This window comes from Pteronotus mesoamericanus, unplaced genomic scaffold (assembly GCF_021234165.1).
Source record: "Pteronotus mesoamericanus isolate MK-2021 breed Mesoamerican mustached bat unplaced genomic scaffold, CSHL_Meso_final scaffold_167, whole genome shotgun sequence".
NCBI classification, from domain to species: Eukaryota; Metazoa; Chordata; class Mammalia; order Chiroptera; family Mormoopidae; genus Pteronotus; species Pteronotus mesoamericanus.
In genome coordinates, this window is record NW_026555308.1 from 15,217,210 (window position 1) to 15,240,003 (window position 22,794).

General features: G+C 48.6%; 2 protein-coding genes across 3 annotated transcripts; one reads left to right on the forward strand and one right to left on the reverse strand.

Annotated features, from left to right (window-relative positions):
• Positions 1-166: 166 nt before the first annotated feature.
• On the forward strand, positions 167-11,607 carry SUMF2 (sulfatase modifying factor 2). Its single transcript, XM_054589665.1, is given in 10 exon segments — positions 167-222; positions 224-291; positions 1,839-1,995; positions 4,716-4,830; positions 5,295-5,339; positions 5,959-6,109; positions 6,954-7,009; positions 9,645-9,729; positions 9,904-10,048; positions 11,471-11,607. Coding segments are annotated over 10 exon segments (963 nt in total). The 3' UTR covers positions 11,556-11,607.
• On the reverse strand, positions 8,889-21,217 carry PHKG1 (phosphorylase kinase catalytic subunit gamma 1). Of its 2 annotated transcripts, none has more exons than XM_054589663.1 (10): positions 20,959-21,217; positions 18,553-18,666; positions 17,808-17,986; positions 17,311-17,365; positions 14,821-14,886; positions 14,377-14,540; positions 13,853-13,943; positions 13,576-13,729; positions 13,282-13,407; positions 8,889-12,911 (listed from the first exon to the last, which is right to left on the reverse strand). In XM_054589663.1, the coding sequence occupies exons 2-10, from the start codon at positions 18,633-18,635 to the stop codon at positions 12,669-12,671; spliced, it is 1,161 nt and encodes a 386-aa protein (XP_054445638.1). In that variant the 5' UTR covers positions 18,636-18,666; positions 20,959-21,217; the 3' UTR covers positions 8,889-12,668. The 2 variants fall into 2 exon arrangements, with proteins under 2 accessions (XP_054445638.1, XP_054445639.1); XM_054589664.1 differs by having other exon boundaries at positions 8,889-11,384; positions 20,959-21,210.
• Between the last annotated feature and the right edge of the window lie 1,577 nt (positions 21,218-22,794).

The following is a 22,794-nucleotide window of genomic DNA, read 5'->3' on the forward strand; positions in this document are numbered from 1 at the left end:
AGAGAATTGTGAATTGCTGTATCTTAACTTCCCCCGACCACCTTAAATTAAGGCCCCAGCCTATTCCTGGGACTTCCTGGGATGCCCTTCAGTTGACTTGTTTCTGGAGGGTGCGCAAGGGGGCAGTGCGCGCAGTGCGGTGATCGACGTGGTGCCTGTGGAGCGCATGCGCAGTAGAGCAGCAAGGCGTGCGTACCCAGTTCCTGCTGCTGCGGTGGTTTGTTCCTGGCATGAGTTTCTCGCTGTTGCTGACCCTGCTGCCGCTCCTTCCTGGCCCATGGATCGAGCTAGGTCAGTCAGCTGGCTTGCTAGCCTGCCCACCTTCCCCTGGCACCATCTGTTCCAGGAGTCATCTGGAAGGGGGCGGGGCGCTTCACCCCGGTGGGAAAGGAGACGGTGGCCCCTCTGCTCAGGCTTGGAGTAGCTTGAGGCACCTCGCAAAGATTGCCTATTCAGCGAGACGATTAAAAGCTCATGTTGCTCATGTCGGATTTCCCTTTTTACTTTTAATTTATTTTGACATCTTTCGAACATAAGAGAGCAGACTCCCCACGGAGCCATCGCGCAGCTTAAACAGTTGCCAATATATTGCTAGTACTGCCTCGGTAACCCACTTCCCCCTCCCCTGGGGTCATACTGAGGTGAATCCAGGCATTATACAATTTATTTGTAAATAATTCAACTTGAACAGCCAAAAAATCAAGTCACGAAAAGAAAAATACCATACCATTTTCCACCTACAGAATTAATGTCCAGTTAGGGTTCAGATTTACCTACCATGTTTTTAAGTTACAGTTTACTTGTTGAATTAGTGTCAAAATACACTTCACATGTTGTAAGTGTATGTTTTTGTCTTAGTTCTCTTTTATTCTGTGCTTTTCCTGCTTGCTCCATTTTTTCCCCCTTGAAGTGAATAAAATCATCAGTGTGAGTATATCAGAATGAGGATGAGAAGAGGACCAAAAAATAGAATCCTGAGAAACATGAAAAGACATGGACTCTGCCTTTAAGGAACTTAAGGTTCTTAGACATTACTAGGTAGAAACATAACTCCAACAAGTAGTACGTCAAGCCTGAGAAGTATGGCCTGTTGGAGACAGTACTGGCCTGGAAGTAAAGAGACTGGACCTAGTCCTATCTCCTGCTAACTAGATTTCTAAGTCACTTTTATTTTTGGGTCCTGTTTTCCCTCCTGTTAAATAAGGGGGTCGAATTAAAGATCCTTTTCATTTGATTTTTTGAGGCACTCAAACAGCAAGTATGAAGGAGCTCATTCAATTATTTGATAATTATTGTGCCCTTGTGCTAGGTGCCAGGGATACACTGGCAAAATAGATGTAGTCCTTTCCTTTATGAAGTACATAATATAATAGTAAGAATTTTTAAGAGATTAACAAGTGGAGAGGAAGAGAAAGTCAGCATAAGCAGAAGTATAGTTAGAAAGATGCTAGATATATTTGAGAATATAGTGTCAAGATTTACGTAGGTGGGAAAAAGGGTGGTTGTGTGGAGGAATGGAGTGGTAAGGACATTAACATTTGTTGAAAATCTACCATGTGCTCAACATTTTACACATTTAAATTCATGCCTATGAGATAAATGGTATTCCCATTTTATAAATAAAGAAATTGAAATTCAGATTAAGTAACTCGCCTTGCCCAAGGTCATCCCACAAATTAAGTGGTAGAACAAGAATTTAAGGCCAAAATTTTAGGCTGCCATTTTCTGTTGATGAGTACTCATTTTCATGAGTATTACATATGATCCAAAATAAATATTGCCATTTGTTTTTTATATATTCATGTATTACTGATGGCTCTTTTATTTTTTCTCTTCAGGGAATGGCCAGGTGACTAACATGGTTCAACTGCCAGGTGGGAGATTCCAGATGGGAACAAATTCACCAGATGGCAGAGATGGTGAAGGACCTGCCCGGGAAGTGACAGTAAAACCTTTTGCTATTGACGTATTTCCTGTCACCAACAAAGATTTCAGGTACATCAGATATTCTTCCAGGAGTAAAGGCTCTCCCTTCCTTCCTCCCTTCCTTCCTCCCTCCCTTCCTCCCTCCCTCCCTCCCTCCCTCCCTCCCTCCCTTCCTTCCTTCCTTCCTTCTTTCCTTCCTTCCTTTTTTATTTATTTATTTTTAGAGAGAGAGGAAGGGAGGAAGAAAGAGAGAGAGAGAGACATCAATGTGTGGTTGCCTCTTGTGCGACCCCAACTGGGGACCTGGCCCACAACCCAGGCATGTGCCGTGACTGGGAATTGAACCAGCAGCCCTTCAGTTCACAGGTTGGCACTCAATCTTTGAGCCACACCAGCCAGGGCAAGGCTCTTTCTAATCTTCATTTTTTACGTCTAAAAGGACACGCGCTTGTTTAGTATCATATATCTTTGCAGTAATGCTGTGGCATGTGTTATATACATTTGACAAATGAAGAATCTGAAGTCCAAAGAGGTTTACCTTGCTCTCCATTAGAGGTAGACTTGGGTCTGTAATTCAGATTTCCTGCCTCTTGAGCCAGTGGGTTTTCCATTACACTGGGAATAGCACTAAGAAATGTGGGCAAAAGTGAGACACTCAATACAAATCTCTTTAACAGGGGAGAAGGGATTAGGAGAAGGGTCATGCAAGCTAGAGTGCCTTAAATGCCCTTTATACTTACTTAGGGAGATGGCCTTGTTTTAGGAGTCGAACATTCTAAGAAGCCAAGTTTAGCTGTCCTAGTTTCCTTAAGGTGATACATTTTGTACCTTACCCTCAAATGGTACAGCAGTGAATATATAGAGAAGTGGTGGGGGAAGAAAGAGAGGAAACAGGAAGACAATAAAGCAAATGTGGGAAATGACTTAAATGTTACATTTGTAGAGTTACAGCTTTTTAAGATAAAAGGGGTTGGGGAAAAACTAACTCAGGAGACGCACACTGAATAAGCATAAGAATTGTTGGAATCCTCCTCAGGCCCTTTGACTGTGATCCTACCTCTAGGGATTTGCCTTAAGGAAAGAACTATGATTGTCCAAAAACATTTAGCTAAAAAGATGACATTGTAAACAACTCTTTCAATTGTCTCCATTTGTAATCCTAACAATTTGAGGATTATTTAAACATATTGGATCAGTATAACAGAATACTATCAGCCATTTAAAATCCTGTTGTCAAAAAGAGTTATGAGATGTTAAGTGAGGAAAATTGCTTCCAAAATCATATAGAGTGTGTGAACCCATTTTTTAAAAAACTACATATATAGAATGTATGTGCATTAAAAAAGAAGTGGAAAGCATTAGTTGGCCATGTTTTTGTGGCTTCCAAATAAAAATAATTTCAAGGAAGCATCTTGTTAAACAAGGTAGGGTGGGGAGAGAGGGGCAGAGGGCAGGGAGATATGGAATGATATGTCTTTGTTGGTGTGATAATGGATTATTTTAATTTTTTATTATTACCTACCTGTATTTTCTCATTTTCTACAATACCATGGGTACTGCCTATATATGCTTTTTAAAAGCATTAAACAGGAAAGTTATTAAAATTGAAGGAGAAATCACTTCTGATTAGACTTACACCATATCATGACAAACCAAAGTAGACAGGTGTATGCATATTTCAAATTATGACCTAGTATATGATAGAAATATAATGTCACCTCTAACAAGCCCCTGACCTTCACTTAGAAGCCATAATTTGTCTGCCTTTCTGGTAAGATTCTCAATCTTCAGGTGCTCTGTTCAGAGGCTCTGAGGATGGTCAATAGCTACTGCTACCAAATCTAATCAACTCCTCTATTCTCAGTGCCCCTCTGATGGTTAACAGCACCTTTTTGTATCAGAGGGCTGGCACAGACAGGTGATAATGAAAACAATGAGAACAAGCTATCTCACCTCAGCCACCTGCTTGCTGAAATTTGCTGCACCATACCAAACGATATGAAAATCCATTCTCAAATCTTAGCACCTTATTTTCTTCTTTTTTTTAAACATTTTTTTCTTTTTTTGCTTTTTCAGCAACTTATTTTTATTTGATTCAGTTTCTTTCTTCTGTTAGATGGTGATGATAACATCTGTTCTGCTTGCCTCCCATGACTGTTGTGAGATTAGGTATCTAAGAAAGATCTTACAGAAGAAAGACCCATCCCCCACCCTTGAATCTTCTCAGCAGCGTTATTTATAATCTCAAAAAACTGGAGATAACCCAAATGACCTGCAGTTGGTGAATGAATAAACAAATATGGTATATCCATATAATGAAATGCTACTCAGCAATAAAAAGGAACAAACCACTGATACATTCAACAATATGGATGAATCTCAGAAGCACAAAACTGCATACTGTATGGTTTAATTTATGTGAATTTATATTCCAGGACAGGCAAAACCAAAGGGACAAAAAACAGATCAGTAGTTATAGGGGCACAAGGGCATTTTGGGGTGTGTTTAGTGAAACTGCTCTGTTCCTTGATTGTGACAGTGACTATATGCTTCGTCAAACCTCACAGAAAATACACTAAAAAGGCAATTTTACTCTATGTGAATTACACAAGCAGCAACGAATTTGACAGAAAATCTGCTCAGGGCTTCAGGTTAATTCCTTGGAGTTCCTGAGAACTCTGTGATCTGCGACTTCTAGGACAAGAATATATGAACTTTTCTGAAGCAGGAGAGGTGAGGGTGGAGCACAGAACCCTTTCAGCTGAACAAAGTGAAATATGTCTTTTCAGGGAGTTTGTCAGGGAGAAAAAGTACCGGACAGAGGCTGAGATGTTTGGGTGGAGCTTTGTCTTTGAGGATTTTGTCTCCGATGAGCTTAGAAACAAAGCAACTCAGCAAATGAAGGTGAGAAAACCTGGGCTTGCAGTTGAGGGAATGAGAGTGGGACCTGGGCCTCGGCTGCTGTGGGATATGGGGTCACCTGGGCCACCGTAGAAATCAAACCTGAGAGCTGGAGGCAGGGAAGAAGGGAGGGCAGCCCTCCCTGGAAGAGTCAAATGAACGTGTACTCCCAGGAAGTGAAGCCTGAGCTGGTTTTTGCAGAGACTCTGTAATGACCCAGATACATACTGGGATCAAGATAGATCCTGAACAAGCAGGAGAACATCTTGACAAACCTTCCCTCTAATAAGGATTGTGAGATGTCGTGCTTTAAAGATTCCAGACACAGCCTCACTTGGACCACGTGAGTCTCCGTCTGAAGTCTCTGCTCTGCCTCCCCACTGGGACCAGGAGGCAGGTGCCCTTGCTGGGTTAGAGCATCTTGCAGTCATGCTCCTGTTTCTAATCATGCTCTTTCTTCTTTGTAGCCTGTTCTTTGGTGGCTTCCAGTGGAAAGGGCATTCTGGAGACAGGTAAGGGTTGGTTCCTTCACCTTGTCTTCTACCCCTGGAGGGCTGACTTCCCTACACCCCTTGCCATCTAGGAACACTGAGTTAAAAGAGGATGACAGAATATTTCAGGACAACAGCCAAGCAGCCTTGTTTTCTTCTACCCTAATCATTTTCCCCTTACCTATCCCATTTTTCTTTTCAGTCTCATGTTTAGTCTCTCTTTCTTTTTTTATTTTTAATCCTCACCCGAGGATTTATTTATTGATTTTACAGAGAGAGGAAGGGAGAGGGGTGGGGAGAGAGAGACAGGAAAAAAACACCAATGTGAGAGAAATGTCAATTGGTTGTCTCCCATACGCACCCCAACCAGGGATCAAGCCCACAACCTAGGTATGTGCCCTGATTGGGAATCGACCCCACAACCTTTTGGTGTACAGGACGATGCTCCAACCAACTGAACCACCCAGCCAGGGCTGGTGTCTTCTTTCTGACTCTGGTGCTCTCTTCACTCACCAGGCTATCTCTTCAAACTTCCTTGCTTCACCTAGTGGTAAAGGTTGAACTCAGGTACCCTAAGCCTAGCCTTCCTCAGACTTCCATGAGCCCCCAGAAGCCTGTCTCACTTCGTCCTGGCTGTCAGCCTGCAGGTCCCGGCTCTGGCATCCGAGAGAGACTGGAGCTTCCCGTGGTACACGTGAGCTGGAATGATGCTCGTGCCTACTGTGCTTGGCGGGGGAAACGACTGCCCACTGAGGAAGAGTGGGAGTTTGCTGCCCGAGGGGGCTTGAAGGGTATAGAGATGCCAAGGCGATTTCCCTTTGTTCTTCTCTCCATGCTACCCTGCACAGGGGGCTTTAGAGGGTGGGCAGGGTCCATGCTCCCTAAGGCAGTACTTTTTAAAGTGTGTGGTGAAGGACCAGTTGCTGTTGCCATTTTCATTTCTAATCTAAGAACCAATACTATGTAAAATACAATAAAAATTAATAACTGGAAAAATGGAATGAAAAAAACACATAAAACTTTTTTATGGTTGCAGATTCCACAGACACGTTACATTTCAAAAACTACAATCAGAAAAACATAGCTTAGAAAAAAAAGAGGAGTTATCCAACTACATGCCTTTTCCATAGATATATAGGGATCAGTATTTTTTAAAAATGCTATTTGCTCCTAACTTTATTGTTCTGCAATCCTAACTAAAACAAAAAGTTATGAGAGTGAAATAGCAATTCCCCATATTCAGCACCTCTACACACTCTTTGAATGAACAGCAGCTATAACAATAGTCAAAATTATGACTGTGATAAATGAGGTTGTTCATTTAGCCAAGCTAAGCCCAACTGACAAGTTTCTCAATGGTTACTCTCAACTTCTGCATCGATCTCAACATGAACTGGTAACAGAGTTTACAGACTGGCACTCATCGGAGCCACACCTAGGACTGCCCTGCCCTGGAGTAAAACAGGAGGCCGGGGCTCCTAATGCAATGCAGTGAGTGGAAGGGATGGGCATGGGAAATACAAGTAAGGGAGCCTTCTTTTCCCATCACCACCCAACTTCCTTTGGATTCCCTCGCTCTGTCTTTCCCAACTCTTCTCCTCTCCCTCCCCTGCTGTCTCCTTGCTCTCCTGGCAGGTCAGATTTACCCCTGGGGAAACCAGTTCCAGCCAGACCGCACCAACCTGTGGCAGGTAAGACATACCTTCTTCACTCCTGTCCTTTCTCAAAACAATGAGACCCGCTGTAGGCTAGGCATTGTGTTAGACCGTGAGATTCAGAGTTTTACGTCTTAATGGAACTGGCAACTGGCCAAGGGGTGAAGTGGAAGACAAGGTGGTAGTGCAGAGTGTGGGCAGGAGGGAATCCATCGTTCATTGCCTGAGTGCTGGGGATGACTTCACAGAGGGGACGCCGTCTGTGCTGATCAGATAGGAGTTTGCCGAGTGAAAAGTGGAAGAAAGGGAGTTCCAAGCGTGATAGAAGAAGAAACAACATGAGTGCTGGCATTGTATGAGGAAAAGATGCTATGTATTTGGGAACATGACAAATTCAGAGAGGCTGGAGCATAGGGAAACCGAGTGGGGGGCGGGGCGTTAGGAGATGCAGTCGACAGTAGGTTGGAGGCGGATTTTGAAGGAGCAGGTGTGCCGAGACAGGGTTTTAGATTTTACCCTCTAGGCAGCGGGGAGCCAATGGAGGTTTTTAAACGGGGGAGTAACGGCATCGGATGCTGGCTTGAAGACAGGCTAATTGTTGCCGAGTTGTGCACGACGGGATGCAGTGGAGCTGCAGTGGTGGCAGGGGCTCTCTGGATTTGAGTCTGTGCAGTGGCCCAGGTGATTATAAACACTTGAATTAAGTGGAAGTGGAATAGGGAGGAAGCCAACTGGGAGAGGCATGTCTGAGAAGATCGACAGGGTTTGGTAATTCATCAAGTGTGGAGGGGTGGAGGAGAGCTGGACTGTATAGCGTGAATCCAAGCTTGGGCAACAGAGTGATGGTGCCACCATTAGCCAGAATAGAAAATATGCTTATTGGGTCAGAGGGATAGAATTTGATCAGCAAAGGCTTAGGATGCCTTTGGGTCATTTATATATTCAGTCAGAGGTTGAAAATACAAGTCTGAAACTTCAGACAGAGATCTGGGTCCGGGCAAGTGGCTTGCAAGTCATGAACATATACCTTAGGAAAATATGAAACCTCCCCTTCCCCCAGGAGACTGCAGAGAGAGTGGAGCACAGCACCAGTATTTTAGGGGGAAGCATTGAAAAGGACCTGAGCGGGAGGCTGACCTTTTACATGACCTTGGGATCAGAGCTTTGCAGAAAGAGATCTCTGACGTACACTGTTTGATCTTTGATGAATTAACCATTTTGAGCCTCAGATGCTAGTGTTTTATTTTCTACTTTTTAAAAAATATTTCTTTTAAATTTATTTTTAGACAGAGGGGAAGGGAGGGAGAGAGAGAGGGACAAAAACATCAATGTGTGGTTGCCTCTCACGCACCCCCTGCTGGGGACCTGGCCTGCAACCCAGGCACGTGCCCTGACTGGGAATCAAATCAGCAACGCTTTGGTTCGCAGGCCGGTGCTCAATCCACTGAGGCACACCAGTCAGGTAGTTTCTTATTTCTTAATTTAATTTAATTTTTTAAAATTTGACACTTTCATTTACCTCATACTTGATTTGGAAGTTATAGAGGGTCTCAATGTCTTTTTTTCCCCCAAAGATTTTATTTATTTATTTTTAGAGACCGGGAAGGGAGGGAGAAAAAGAGGGAGAGAAACATCCATGAGAGAGAGAAACACTGACTGGGGACTGAATCTGCAACCCAGGCATGTGTCCAATTACTGTTAGGGGCCAAAATCCTTTTATGGGCAGGAACAGGCTCAGAAGCAGTTGCTAGTTTTTTAAAGGGAGAAAATACTTACCTCACAACTTTGCAAAGATTAAATTAAAAGACATAGCCCTGACTGGTGTGCCTCAGTTGGTTGGAGCTTAGTCCTGTAAACCAAAGGGTTGCAGGTTCAATTCTTGATCAGGGCACATGCCTAGGTTGCAACCGATTGATGTTCTGACATCGATGTTTCTCTCCCTCTCTCTCTCCTTTCCTCCCCTTCTCTCTAGAATCAATAAGCATGCCCTTGGGCGAGGATAAAAAATTAATTAATTAGTTAAAAGATATAAGTGTAGCAGCCCTAGCACATAGGAGGTGTTGAGCCCCTTCATCTTCCCGTTCATAAGAGCAACTTCCATAGAGTCATGGCAGCTGAGCCCAATTTTAATGAGAGAAATGAACAAGTTGAACAAATTGCATTCACAAATATGGGTTACTTTTTCAAGAATTTAGGTGGCAAGGAGCAAGAGATGAGGGAGAGTCAGGGCAGATGAGGGAAGTTAAACCCGTCAGTGGTAGAAGATAAAGAGATGGTGGCAGAGTATAGAATGGGCATCAGTGGTTCCTGAGAAGGTGGAGCGTGCGCAGCGTGGAGAAAGGGAAGAGGAGCCTTCCTTCCCAAGGTGCCTGGCAGATGGGGTTTGAGGCAGAGGGGCCGAGGTCTCTGAGAGCGGAGAAAGTGGGAGTGGGATGGGTTTGACACGGACCACTGCAGGCATAGGGAAAACCACACACTTCCTAACTCAGCGGGGAGGACGTGAGGCAACTGGTGTGGGAGCTCAGGGTGGGAACATACCTCAGAGCACTGCCCCATGCCCTTCCTCCTATTCCAGGTGATGCAGCAAGATGACCTTGGTTTTCCTGGGGGCAGGCAGGAACACTCGTGCGACCGGATGGTAAATTTTTTACCCTAAATTTCTTCCCCTCAGGGAAATTTCCCCAAGGGTGACAAGGCTGAAGATGGCTTCCATGGAGTCTCCCCAGTGGACGCTTTCCCACCGCAGAATAACTATGGTAAGATTTCGCGTTGGGTTCCTATCAACATTCACAAATTGTTTGGTGGGAGCATTCTGCCTGATGAGGCAGAAAGCAGCACCGTGGGGAAGCATTTGCTCCCAGGACTGTGATGGCCGGCAGGGTGGGCGCGGTGCTTCCCAGCAAGGAACTGACCCGCCTGCTGTGCTGCAGGGCTCTATGACCTCCTGGGCAACGTGTGGGAGTGGACCGCTTCACCATACCAGGGTGCTGGCCAGGACATGCGTGTCCTGCGGGGGGCGTCCTGGATCGACACGTCTGATGGCTCCGCCAATCACCGGGCCCGGGTCACCACCAGGTGAGGAGCTTGGTAGCTGGGGGCTGAGGACCTGGGACATGGGCTCCCAGAGCACAGGTGGCACCAGAACTGGTGCTGGCACTGCCTCGGCGTCTCTACCAGGAGTTGTTATAGAAAAGAAAGCAGGCAGCGCTTGCCAGGAAAAACAAAACAGTCCAGGACAACTTGTGCCTTTTCTTCTCAGCTCTTAGCACCAAGGGAGACTTTGTATCCAGAATCTTAATTATGTGGGTTTCTCTCCCTGTCCTTATAAATAGGTGTTCAGAGGCAGGGAAGTAGAATGGCCTCGTCAGTAGGCCATGGCCATGGGTCATGGGAATATTGACTCTTCATACTGGTGGCCACATGAAAAATCATTTTCTACAAACATTTTGATTTACAGTCGAGTTAAAAATGGGCTCAGGTGGGTCCCAGGACCTGCTCATTTCACACAGATGGTTAGTGGTGTCAACTAAGTGGTAGAATCCCAGGCTCCTGGGCTCCTTCTAGGACTTTCTACTTTGTTCATCTGTGTATTTGTTTTGTTTGATCTCCCTGCACCTCCCCCTACTCCTTGGTTCCATAAGGACTGTAGAGGCCACTGTTTCTGCGGCCTCAAGATATCATATTTCCAGGTGTCCCTTTGACCTATAGAGGCACCTGTATTCTCTCACCTCCTTGTTTAGAATAAAGTAGTAGAAAAGTACTGGCCTGCAAACCAGGAAACTGGGTTTGAAATGGATTCTGTTGTACTGTTGAAGCAGTGGTTGGCCTTGGGCAAGAAATTTAACCCTTTCCAGTATCTGATCCTGAGTCTATAAATTGGTGAACAAATTCTGCCTGCCAGAGCAGTTGGGAAATAAGGGAATATATGTGAAACTTCTTGAAAAGTATGCATAACTGGTCGGCACTATGATATCACACTTTAAAAAAAAATATTGGTTGATTAAAGAGAGAGAAGGGAGAAGGAAGAGAAAAAGAGAGAGAAAAACATCGATTTGTTGTTCTGCTTATTTATGCATTCATTGGTTGATTATTATATGTGCCCTGACTGGGAATTGAAATCACAACCTTGGCATATCAGGATGACACTCGAACCAACTAAGCTTCCCAGCCAGGGCCTATGATATTCTCACTTCTTGCAGACAGATTTCCTTGGCTGAGTTACTCCTAACTACCAACAGTCAAAGTTATTAGTCATGGCCTTTCCTGCCCTCCAATGCAATCTCCCAGGACCACTCTCACTTCTTCCAGCCTGTCCCAGTGCCACTTCGTATCCCCAGGGGCACCCTCAGACCAAGCTTCTTTCCATACCACGCCCTCCGCAGTCCTCAGGCACCCTAGACCACAGCAGGCCCTGGAAGGTGGAACAGGAAAGTTGGGTAAGGCCCAAGGCCACTTTCTCAACAAATGTTCATTTTCTCTCCTCTCCTTTGGTGGCAGGATGGGCAACACTCCAGATTCAGCCTCAGACAACCTAGGCTTCCGCTGTGCTTCCAGTGTAGGCCGACTGCCCCGGGAGCTGTGAGCAGCCCCGCAGAGCCAGGAAGGAGAGCCCCGTGGTACCTGGGCCACTCCCTGGCCACATTCCAAACGCAGCCAAACTCAAGCTCTTCAACTTCAGCCTCCGGAGTGACTGCCTTCCCCTCCCCCATCTCTTTGTGACCAGGTGGGAGAGGCCTTTTCACCTCAGAGGAGGCCACTGTCTCTTGGGGAATCAGGGGGAGGCCACTGATTGTGGTCGGGAGCTGGGTGTTTCTCTCTCAGAGGTCAAATATTAACCATACAGGGGCCAAATTCTCAAACAATTGAGGCAGAGTGCTCTTAAAGGCAGTTTGTTAAAAAATTTTAAATCTGTTCCCTCCCCCATTTCGGTGTCTGATTCAGGGATCTGACACTGCTTTCCCAGCAAATTGCTGTGAAAAAAAATGCTTCTTTCATTTGCCTCATTCATAGTGTTTTATGTGTCTTTGAAGGAACCTAATTTCCACTAGTACATAAAATGAAGTAATGAGGGCTCTTTAAAGCACAATGTCAGTCTTTAAAGGGTCTAGGAGAACTGAATATTTACCAGGCCAAACTGTGCATCATGGAAGTCACAAAGTAATAATACTCCAGAAAGACAAATGTGAGAAGTTCCTCTTTCGATTGTTAATTATGTGAAGGGTTTTGCTATGGCTCTAGAACATTGTCCCTTAGGGAAGAACCTGCTCCCATGGTGTCACAGGATGTGAGGTCAGTAAAATCTCATGTGATCGTATGTCTCAGACTGTTGCCTGTCTTTGATCCTCGCACTGGGACCCTAAGGGAAGCACATCCTAGTGTCAGTAGCTCTGGGCCTCCTATGAGGAGAAACTCAGACGGTGGTAAACTGGGAAGAGGAGTAGGAAGCCCCTGGCTGTCAGACCACATCTAGTCCCCTCCCCTGTGGGCCTGGCCCTCGCTGCACCTTTGTGTGATGGGGGTGCCCTGCTCTTGTGCACAGCCTCTCAAGGGGATAATGGCCCAGTCCCAGGAGTCCTGGCCAGGACCAAGTGTGCCCTCAGCACAGGTGTCAGCACACAATCTCATTCCTTTGACTAACGTTTCTGTGGCTTCCCCTCCCTGCCTGCCCCTACTCCCCCATCCCTCCCGCCCTCTCTCAGTAGTCCTCAACCAGGGAGAGGAGCACGGCCTTGGGTGTGTTCTCAAAGAGGGCAGCCCGGTTCTGCTGCTGGCCCTTCTTCACCCAGTGGCCATAGATTCGGAACGCGTAGGCATCGATGAGTCGGCGCAGAGGCCGGAGGGCATAGGGGTCACGAATGACGATCTCCCGGGTCACAGGCTTCACCCGGTGGTACTGGTAGTAGATCCGCACTGAAGCCAGCACTGTCAGAGCAATCACCTGCGGAGGTGCAGGACTGAGAGCCTGGGCTAGCCCCTGCAGGTGTCCCCTCCTGCTCCAGTGCAGGGAGGCCCTGAGCTTTTTGCCATGCAGGCTGGCGAGGCTTCCACTGGGCCCCCCCTAGTGTTACTGCCATTCCGACCCCACCAGCATTTAGATTGTTGGAGCCAGTCAGGTGGCATGTCTTGCTGAAGCCAGAAAAGGTCCCCGGAACCCTCACAGGTAGATGGGAGGGGAAGGGCAGGTGCCCTGGAAACCCTAGGAGTGTAAGTAGTAGTTCCTGGAGGGAAAGAAGCGGAATTGGTGGCTTGGACTGGAGGAGGCGGCAGCAGTGGTCCCAGGGCCCTGGGTGGGAAGGGAGTGTCAGTACCTTGAACTTCCCCCTGGGGCTGAAGTGGCGCACTTCTTCCACATCATACTGCTGGAAGAAGGGATGCGCTAAGGCCTCTTCTGCTGAAAGGCGGCCCTGGGGGTTCACCACCAAGAAGCGGGAGACCTGAGAGAACAAGGGGATGGGTACTGAAAACGTCGACGCAGGGCCCCCTCCAGCACTTCAGAAGACAGAGGCTCTCTCCTGGCAGACCTCTCCACGGCATCCTCCCCTCCCGCATGGTGGGCTTCCCCCCTTGCCTGAGCCCGGGAGCCAGCGGGCCTGGCCCCTCACCAAGTCTTTCACCGTGTCCGAGTAGTCATCCCACTCGGGTGAGCCAAACTGGTAGTTGCCACTCATGATCATCCTCAGCATCAGCATCTGCTTGCGGTGCCAGAAGGGCGGGGAGCCAGCCAGCAGGGTGTACATGATGACCCCTGTGCTCCACCTGGCACCAGGCGGGTGGGGAGGAAGGCAGGAGGGCTGGCCGTAGCTCCAGCCAAGTCCTCCCCTCCGCAGTCAGGTGTTCTGGTCATGGTGGCATCCCTGCCCCTTCCCCAAACATACTCACATATCCACCTCCTTCCCGTAGCCTGGGTGGTCATCGTTCATGGAGCACTCAATGATCTCAGGGGCCAGGTAACTGGGAGTCCCACAGATCTCTGCAGGAAGAGTTACCGTCAGGGTAGGTCAGCCAGGGCACTTGGAAGAAGAAGGTCCAAAGAAATAAGATGGAACCAAAATGGTGCTTGGGCTGGGGCTCTCCTAGCACTGGCCAACTTCAGGGCCAAGGGGAGGGGCTAGAGCTGGCTCATAGGGCCACCCACTTGGGGCCTGTCTGTTCCCTGGTTACATCTAGCCATTCTGGTCTAGAGCTCAGGCAGTTAGAACCTGGCTCAACTCAGTCCCAAAAAGGTATTTTCACGCTAATACCTTTGATTACCCTACCTGAGAAGTCATGTAGCCCCGAAATGGCAGGATTTTTATTCTGAGGGTTGGGGGGAAGTAGGGGAGAAAACCGGGCAATCTCTGTTCCTGGGAGAGTTGATGAGAAAGCCTGAGCCCCTGGCATGGGCCAAGCTCATGTCACCAGACCTCGTAGCTTCTCTCCTGGTTCCAGCTGGCAGGAAAAGCCAAAGTCCGTGAGCTTGATGTTCATGTCATCATCCAAGAGGATGTTCTCGGGCTTCAGATCCCGATGTACGATGTTGAGTTTGTGCAAGGTGCAGATCACCTCCAGCAGGGATCTCATAATCTTCCTGGGGTGGGACAGGCATGTGTTACTCTCATCTCCTACCCCGCAGGGTCAGGGAGCAGGCAGGGAGACCAAAGCCCGCATACCAGCCGGACTGCAAGTGAGAGAGGACTCGGGACAGCCTTGAACTGTCTAGGCCAAGCCAAGGAGGGAAGGAGGTCACAAAAGCCAGCGGTGCATACCCCCAGCCCACACAGGTGCGCTCCACGCCCCCTTGAAGCCCTTGGTGCCTGTAAGCACTAGGACTCGGGCAGGGAGGGGGAGAGGGGCAAGTGGATACTTACCTGGTTTCCTTCTCACTCAGGGTGACCTTCTCAGTGAGGTAATCAAAGAGCTCCCCTTTTTTCATTCTGTGGGGACAGAGGGTTTGTAGCTGGATTGGTCCCAAGACCACCCCCTTCTTACCCTGCTTCCGGAGAGCTGTTTTTCACGCTAATACCTCCAGAGGCAAAGGACCAAGGTCTGCAGGGAGGAGCGGGGGAGTGGAGAGGTTGTCTGGGAAGGCTGGAAGAAGAGCAAGGCAGGCTGGAGGGGCGGGAGAGCCCCAGAGTGAGGGTCCCCCCTGTCCCGGTCTGTGGAAGTATCAGGGGTGGGAGGTGAGAACGGCATGGACTGGGAAGTACCAGGCCTGGGAGGTGAAAAACTGGCCCAAGGTCCTCCTGGCCTAAGGGCCCAGGCCCAAAGCAGAAGGACAAGAGTATCCTGGTTTTTTTCAGGAACAAATGGAAGAAGTGGCATTACTGGTGTTGGAGGAGCAGTTTTGCCTATTTTAGGATTAAGAATTGCAGTTCACTCTTCTCACTTCTTGGGATGATCTATAAAGAGGTCTCGGCTAGAACAATCTAGTTATACGCTGGAGGGCAACTTGGGGCAGCATTAAAAATAGATTCCTCAAGCAACCTCTTCAAAGGTTAGAGACATTTGAGCTGTCCCAAAGGACAGAGCCACTGAGCAGAGCTGGGACAGCTGAGGCTGATCCAGTCTTAAGGACCCTGGGAAAGTCTTTGAGGAATAAACAGGAAAGGTGTACCCTGCCCCTTCTCGTCCACCCTTGTGGGGAAAGAGGATGTTCTAGGATTCCTAGGGCACAAGGGACTTTGCCAGTGTCACAGAGGGGCAAGAAAACCATTGAGCTTAGCTGCTTGGGCAGGGAGGAGGGTTCTGCTTGAGAAAACAACCTAGCTTTTACAGAGGTGAGCCTTGTTTTATACAGTATCTGTACTGTGTACCTGAAAAGCAACATGTGAATCCAGTTTTTGTCATTTTAATTCCATTTTAAAGATACTAGGAGGACTCACTATTAGCAATAGCAACAGCAACAAAAAATAGCAACAAAAAGGTTTACCTATAAATATGAGGACTGTGCAAGGTACATCAGCAGGCTCCTGCCTTCCTGGCGCTGGTGGGTTAATTGTATACACTTGCCAAGTTAAATTGTTTCTCCACGTAAAATAACACTGCACACATTCAGGGTGGCTACAGTATGAAATGTTCCAACAATACAAAATATACTTGAATAATTTGTCAAGAAATCTAGTCCCTAAACTAGCCGTTATGTATGGAGAGATCAAGACACCCTGTTAATAGTGAATCACATGGCAGAGATTTCTATTCTTTAGGGAGGACCCAGCGGAGTGGGGAAGAAGGAGCCAGAGAGTGCTTTTCCCTGGAGATCTTTTCTAACAAATTGGTAATAATGACTGAACGCACCATTCACAGAGCACTTTCTGTTGCTTGAATTTGATGCTTAGAGCCTGGTGACCTAGGCAGAGTGGTCGGCGTCATTGTTCCTTTCTTGAGAAAGCAGAGGAGCTCCTCTCAATAGCTCCGCTAGTGCAGAAGCAGGGGAACAGTGACCCTGAAGATGGTGCTGATGTCCGTCTTAGAACCGCACCCCAACTATAACCTCTACCTCCCCGCTGGGTCTCTTGCCTCAATACTGCTGCCTCCTCCTTTCCGCTCTGGCCTCCGACAGTCTGTGGGATCCTTTCCAAAAATAAATCAGATCCCATTACCCTCCGGGTGACCCCTCCAAAGTCCTTACCGTGGCTAAAAGGCCTGCAGAATCTGGTCTTCGGTCTTGCCCGGCCTCGCATCCTGCTGTCAGCGTGAGCTTGCTCCGCTCCCCCACCCTGGCCTCCTTGCCAGTCCTCCCAGCAGGGGCCCTGCTCTGCCTCTCCATCGGCTGAGAGGCTCCCTCTCCAGGTCTTGGTTTGATTCCTCCCTCACTTCATCCAGGTCTCTGCTCAGGTCACTCCCTGGAGAACCTTCCCTGACCACGTCATCTAAAGAAGCCCCGCCTCTCTCTAACTGTGGTTCACCTTCATGTATTACATGGACGTAGTTACATGTGTCAGTTATGGCTTGATGTTTTTTGTTCACTGCCTGTGAAAACTATTACATGAAGTCAGGAACCTTATCTATCTTGTTCATTGCTGTTTTCTCAATGTCTAAAATAAGTATGAATGACCAGCATCATCACCGTTGAAGCTAATAGTTATTAACATGTCCATTGTGTCAGTAACTGTGCAATTATTACCCCTGCAATACTGATGAGAAAACTGATACTTAAAAAAATATCCAGCCTATAAGTGGTGGACCAAGGAATCAAAACCTAGCAGACCGACCCCAGGGGCTGATCTCGCCTAAAGCACTCGTGACCCTGTTTGGCATCCACAGTGCAGGGGGCAGGCTGCGAGTCTCCAGGAAGCCCTGGGTGGGGGGCCACAGTGCTAGGTCCTCAGGTATGGCTGGCACCAGAACTGAGTACTTACAGATCAAACACCAAGAAGAAGGAAGTGTTGGTCTCATAAGTGTCCTTCAGCTGTACTGAAATGGAAATGGCTGGCTTGTCTCAGGTAGCAGAGGAGCCTGGGCAGAGGCAGTGGCGCGTAGGGGCAGGGGGGTTAAGGCTGCCGGAGCTGACTTCAAAAGTGGAGCAGGTATCTGGAAGGTACTTAAAGGAGGCCCACTGGGGAGGGGGCAGGCCCAGGGACTTCACACCCCTACCCCCACCCTCCCCCAGCCCCAGCCCTGCCTGTGACCCCTTCTGTCTGGCTGGAAGAGGAGGCTTGGAGCTGAATTCCCAGAGAAGCCTTCCTGGTGGTTGGAGCTGGGAACTGCAAGCCTTAGGGCACGGGGCTGGTGGGGCCTCAGGGTGCCGGGGGCACTCTGAACAGATCTGGCTAGGCGCACAGCAGCTCCCTGACTGGGGTTATCCGGGCAGAAGCATGGCAGAGCACCCCCCCGGTGGCTTGGCGCCCTCACTCACTTATGTTGGGGTACCCTGACACCTTGTGCAGGATGTCCACCTCCTTCAGCGTGGCCTGTCGCAGCTCCTGCACTTCCTTGGAGCTGAAACTGCCCCCTCCGGTGATGTCAATGATCTTCACAGCGTACTCCTGCCATGTGGGCTTGTGGATACAGCGCCTGACGACACTGCTAACTCCCCTGTGGGGGGCGATGCAGAGGACAGGTGGTCCCAGGACCCCTCACCGCAGGGCGTGTCCCAAGTCCAGGCCACAGCAGAGATGTTCTGCCTTGCCTCCCCCCCCCCCACCACCCCAACTCCCTGTGAGCTTTTGGGGGCAGTAGGATGAGAAGGCACAGAAAGGGCGATTTGCGGGCAGCTGATGAGTCATAAGCCTGGTCTCAGGTCTTTTAACTGCCAGTTCAGTGTTCTTTCACACATAGAAAGAAGCTGTACAGTCTTGATGCCAAAGTTTCCTCTGACCCCTGACTCCCAACCTTGGCCCAGAGCTGAGTTTTCACATGCCTGTCATCAGCATCGGTCAGGGCAAAGCGGGAAGCGCTTTGTCAGGAGAAGTCTCCAATTCGGGCACTCCTATACCCGCTTATCTGTCCTGTTCAGGAGGGGAGGACCTGAACTGAAGGATTCTCCAAGTGCTTAGGGGATGGAAATGGGCTCAGTGCTCAGGGTGGAGCAGAGACTGGCCCGCCCAGCAGAGCCGGCTGGGGCCGAGGACAGCATTTCCTGGGGAAGGTCTGGGCCTTACCTGCCCAGGATCTCCTTGGTCTCATAATTCTCATAGAAGCCCTGTGCAGAATGTGAGTCCAGCAGTGCCTCGTCCCGTGTCATGCTCAGCTCCTTGGAGTGATCCTGAAGGGCTCTGCGAGGGGAACAGAAAGAAACTGTCAGCCTTCCCTGACCTAGGGGATGTGCCTTTTGAGGGCTGGAACCATTTTTCACCCATCTTTGTCTCTCCTGGCACAGGGCTGGCGTATTGTGAATGTTCAAAATAAATGATTGTGAATTGGAAAAACGTTCTGAAAAGAGCCCAGCATTGTTCTTACAAACTGGCTGTGAACTCTTGTGAGCCCAGGTGACCATGTCTCCCTGCATGTTCTCGCTGAGAACTGCTGCTGCCCTTGTAGGAGAGGCTAGTAGTCAGCCAGGCCCAGGCTCCAAGGTTAGCCTTGAGGAAGCAGGTGCACCTTTGATTTTAGAAAGAACCACAGAGAAACTCTTCAGAGGACAAATTAAAGTGCTGTTTCCTTTCCTCTCTGAGGAAACGAGGCTGGTGCTTCTTTTTCTCTACCTGTTCTCTGCACTTGTGGAAAAGTCTTCATAATTTCATTTTCTTTTATTTTTTAAAATCCTCATCCAAGGATGTTTATTGATTTTAGAAAGAGAGAAGGTTGGGGGGGGGGGAGAGAGAGAAACATCAATGTGAAAGAGAAATACCAATTAGTTGCCTCCCATACACGCCCTGACTCGGGATGGAACTCGCAGCCTAGATCTGTGTCCTGATTAGGAATTAAACCCTCAGCCTTTTGGTGTATGGAACGATGCTCCAACCAACTGAACCACCTGGCTAGAGCACAATTTCTTCTTAGTATGCAGCTCTTACAGCCTCTCCTTATTTACCCCAGTCTTAACTGTCTGAACCTGGAAACACCCCTTCTTTCAGAATATGCTTCCGGACCTTCCCACTGCCCCTTCCTCACTCATTTTGTCCTTAACCTGGACTTTCATTATCACTCTTTTGTTTGTTCATTCTTTTATACTCTTCGTAAAGCACTTTGCCAGATGCTCTGAGGAATGCAGAGCTTGGCGAGGGAATCCTGGTCCCAGCCTCTGGTACCACCCATCGGTGTGTGCTGTCGCCTCCCCCATTACACTGTGATCTTCTTTAGGACGTCCCACTTCCCAGCCATCCCACTTGTCTGTGTCCAGTGCAGATATGTAGGAGATGCTACTCCCTAGATGAGAGCTGATGATTGAAGGTATCCCTTTGGTCCAGGGTCCTGTCGGCAAACTACCCCCTGCCCTACCTAACGATGACCGGTGAGCCCCGAAGGGTCCTGCCACAGTGTGGGGCCATACAGAGTTAGGATGCTCAGACCTGGACACAGAGGAGCCGAGCTGGCCAGCTTTGCTTCTCTATGTACAGACCCTGGGGTACTGACCTCAGATAAAGGATATGAGGGATGGAGAAAGTCATCTACCGATAAGAAGAAGAGCATATAGAAAAAAACAGGCACAAGCTGCCACTCAGCGGGGCCAAAACTGCCATTAGCTCCCCTTCTACTGCCTTTTCTGGGCCCAACTAGGCCTGGCCTGTCAGAAGGGCCAATTTGCTGACCAGCCAAGCTGCAGCCCTGGCTGCCTCAGGACTCAGGCTGGCAGTTCCAGGAAGCCTGGTATCCCCACTGCTGGGTGTCTGGTTGTGAGGAGAAGGATAGGAATAACAGTCTCTTCTGCCAGCAGCAGGCGCCGGGGCTGCTCATAGGCTGCTTCTGCCCTATCAGCAATTGCAGCTGAGCATAGGAGAGCCTGTTCTCCATAAAAACAAGTTCATTTCCTGGCAAGTCCTTTTAAGTTCCCAAAGCTCAGTAGCACTAGATATTTCCCTTTCCCCAGCCCTCCATGGGCAGAGCGTCTGTCTGAACTCACTGCAGGATGCCATCCTCGCTGGGGCATCCATTCCATGGCCAGGACATCAGGCCACCAGGCCCCAAAGGTTAGCCAGGTGCAGCGAGTTCTGACGGCATTTGTCTCTCCTGGTGGGTAGGGGGAGGGAGGTTTCTCTTGCCTCCTCCCCTAGTTTTAGGCCTGACTTGGGACTGACTTTGTTCCTCTGTTCACTGCCCCCACTAGCTCCCTTCACACTGTTTCCAAGACCCCTTTGAAGAGGGCTGGCAAATGGGTTTAGTCCTTTCTGGAATAACATCCCTCCCCCAAATTCAGTCTGAAAACACAGTCACGGGGACCCACTTTCTATGGATAAATTCTTCTGGAGGGGGCTTCAAGAGCCAATGCAGCCTCTCTTCTGTCCATCTGCCTTCAGAAGGGAGAAGTGGGTCTAATTGACTTCAGGGTTTCTATCTTCTCTACCCCACAGCCGCTCCCGCTCCTGTCTGCCGCCTGGCTTTTGTCCATCACTGGACCAGCTACTCACCGTTAGGTCCTTGCACGCCCTTGAGTGAACTTGACAGGAATCTCAAAGGTCCCAGAGCCCCTTGGGGAGAAGGGACAATAGAGGACTGAAGTGCGTCTCAAGCAGACACTCGTGGCCGGAGCAGGATATTTTGCTGCTCTTCTTCGTGCTGTGCTACTTGATGAGGCAAGGCTGAGGTGCCAAAAATAAATCACAACTGCAAACCCGGGATGCAAGCCAAGTCTCACCAGGGGTGACCTCTGGTGGAGGGTGAGGGAAGTTCGAGTGACCTGGGACCAGGCATGGCAGGGTGAGGTGACCAATCTTTCTTCTGGAGCTCACTTTGCCTCCAGGCCCAGAGGATATAAAGCCAACCTGCTTCTCTGGGAGCAATTTCTGTGTTTGCTGTGACCACGAAAAACAGCACACTGGTGCACCGACACTACTGTGTTCACACCTGGACATCAGGATCTGCTCAGGGACAAGTGTGCGTGGCTGCCCTACAAACTGCACTTAAAGGCTAGGGAACATCTCCCTCAGGAATTGACTCTGATCTGCCTCCATTATTTCATTCTTAACCCATTCTGTTTTCAGCCTGCAGTGTCTACTGGAAGAGTTCTGTGTGCTGGGAAAAGCGTACGGACTGTGTGTGACTTTGGCCTTTTTGGGTGAGGGTCCTCATCAGTATGATTCTAGTCTTAAGAGGCTGACAGAATTGGAAATAATGTCTGCAACATGCTGGTACACAGTAGACCATTGTTTATTGCTTTCCCTTATTCTAAGGCAAACTTTTCTCAAAGCCTTAATTCTAGTATACAAGAGGAAGGGAGGGGTAATACAGTGCTTCACTGGAGCTGAGCCCATAAACACCCAGTTAACTAGCATCTTACAAAGCATTTCACTTGGACCCCAAAACTCTGGTATTAGCCAATTTTAGGAGAATGTGACTTGTTCACCATCAAAAAATAGATGAGGGCCTAGATTAACCCCAGATGTGGGCCCAATTGTTCTTTGTGTTATATTATGCTGAGCATCTAATTTTCACTCTCAGGAAAATACTTCACTATATTGCTACATAGAAAGGAGTTGAAAATGACATCAGGGTATAAGTTTCATGCATAAAGGCTTTTAGCTCGAGATGTAACATGTGGCCCTAAGGATTAAAACACCTCAATCTCCTCCTTTTACTTATTGTCAATGAGCCTTGTTTTCCTAGTTCTAAGCGAATGACTTGACTCACACTAGTGTTGGGAACTGTCCTGCCTGGTTTCAGGAACTGTAGCCTCGTTGACAGGCGGGAGGGCCCCAAGGCTGGAGCTAAGGAGGCCTTGGGAAAATAGGCCACTAAGGAGACAAAACCTGTCCCTGTGGCAGGGGCGCAGGCCCTGCCTCTCTCACATCACCCTGCTTGGCCCCGGAGGATGGCTGGTTAGTTAATGATGGGTAAGACCCCTCGATGGCAGGGGCAACCTAAGACAGGCACAGTTGCATAGGGGCCATCAGGGAAGGACTTGGTGGACACAGAGAAAGGGCAAAAGACTCTCACCCTTCAGCTTTGATATGGCCAGAGTCCTCATTCTATCTGAAATAAGTCTCCCCATCTCTTGGCTGCTCTGCTCCGCTGGGTTGGCTCAGGCTTGAAACAATACTAGAGGCAGCCCTAAACTGGATTGGGTGATTCCTGGGGGGAAATCAGGCCTAGAAGTAAATTCCTTGAAGCATGATTTGTTTTTCCCTCAAAGCTATGACAACTGGCTAACACTGGGAGGAAATTTACGTTATTCATAGACTCTGACCCTAAACCATTTGGCGCTCTTGCTTACTTGTCTCAGACCCATGCAAATCAATGTGTTCCTG

What these genes read in the sequence shown, in the direction of transcription:
- PHKG1 (XM_054589663.1), bottom strand. Translation starts at nt 18,635, where the DNA reads ATGACACGGGACGAGGCACTGCTGGACTCACATTCTGCACAGGGCTTC. An exon ending in ACCAAGGAGATCCTGGGCAG is followed by an intron (nt 17,987 to 18,552) that starts GTAAGGCCCAGA and finishes CGCCCCCCACAG; the next exon opens with GGGAGTTAGCAGTGTCGTCA. An exon ending in GTCAGGGTACCCCAACATAA is followed by an intron (nt 17,366 to 17,807) that starts GTGAGTGAGGGC and finishes TTTCCATTTCAG; the next exon opens with TACAGCTGAAGGACACTTAT.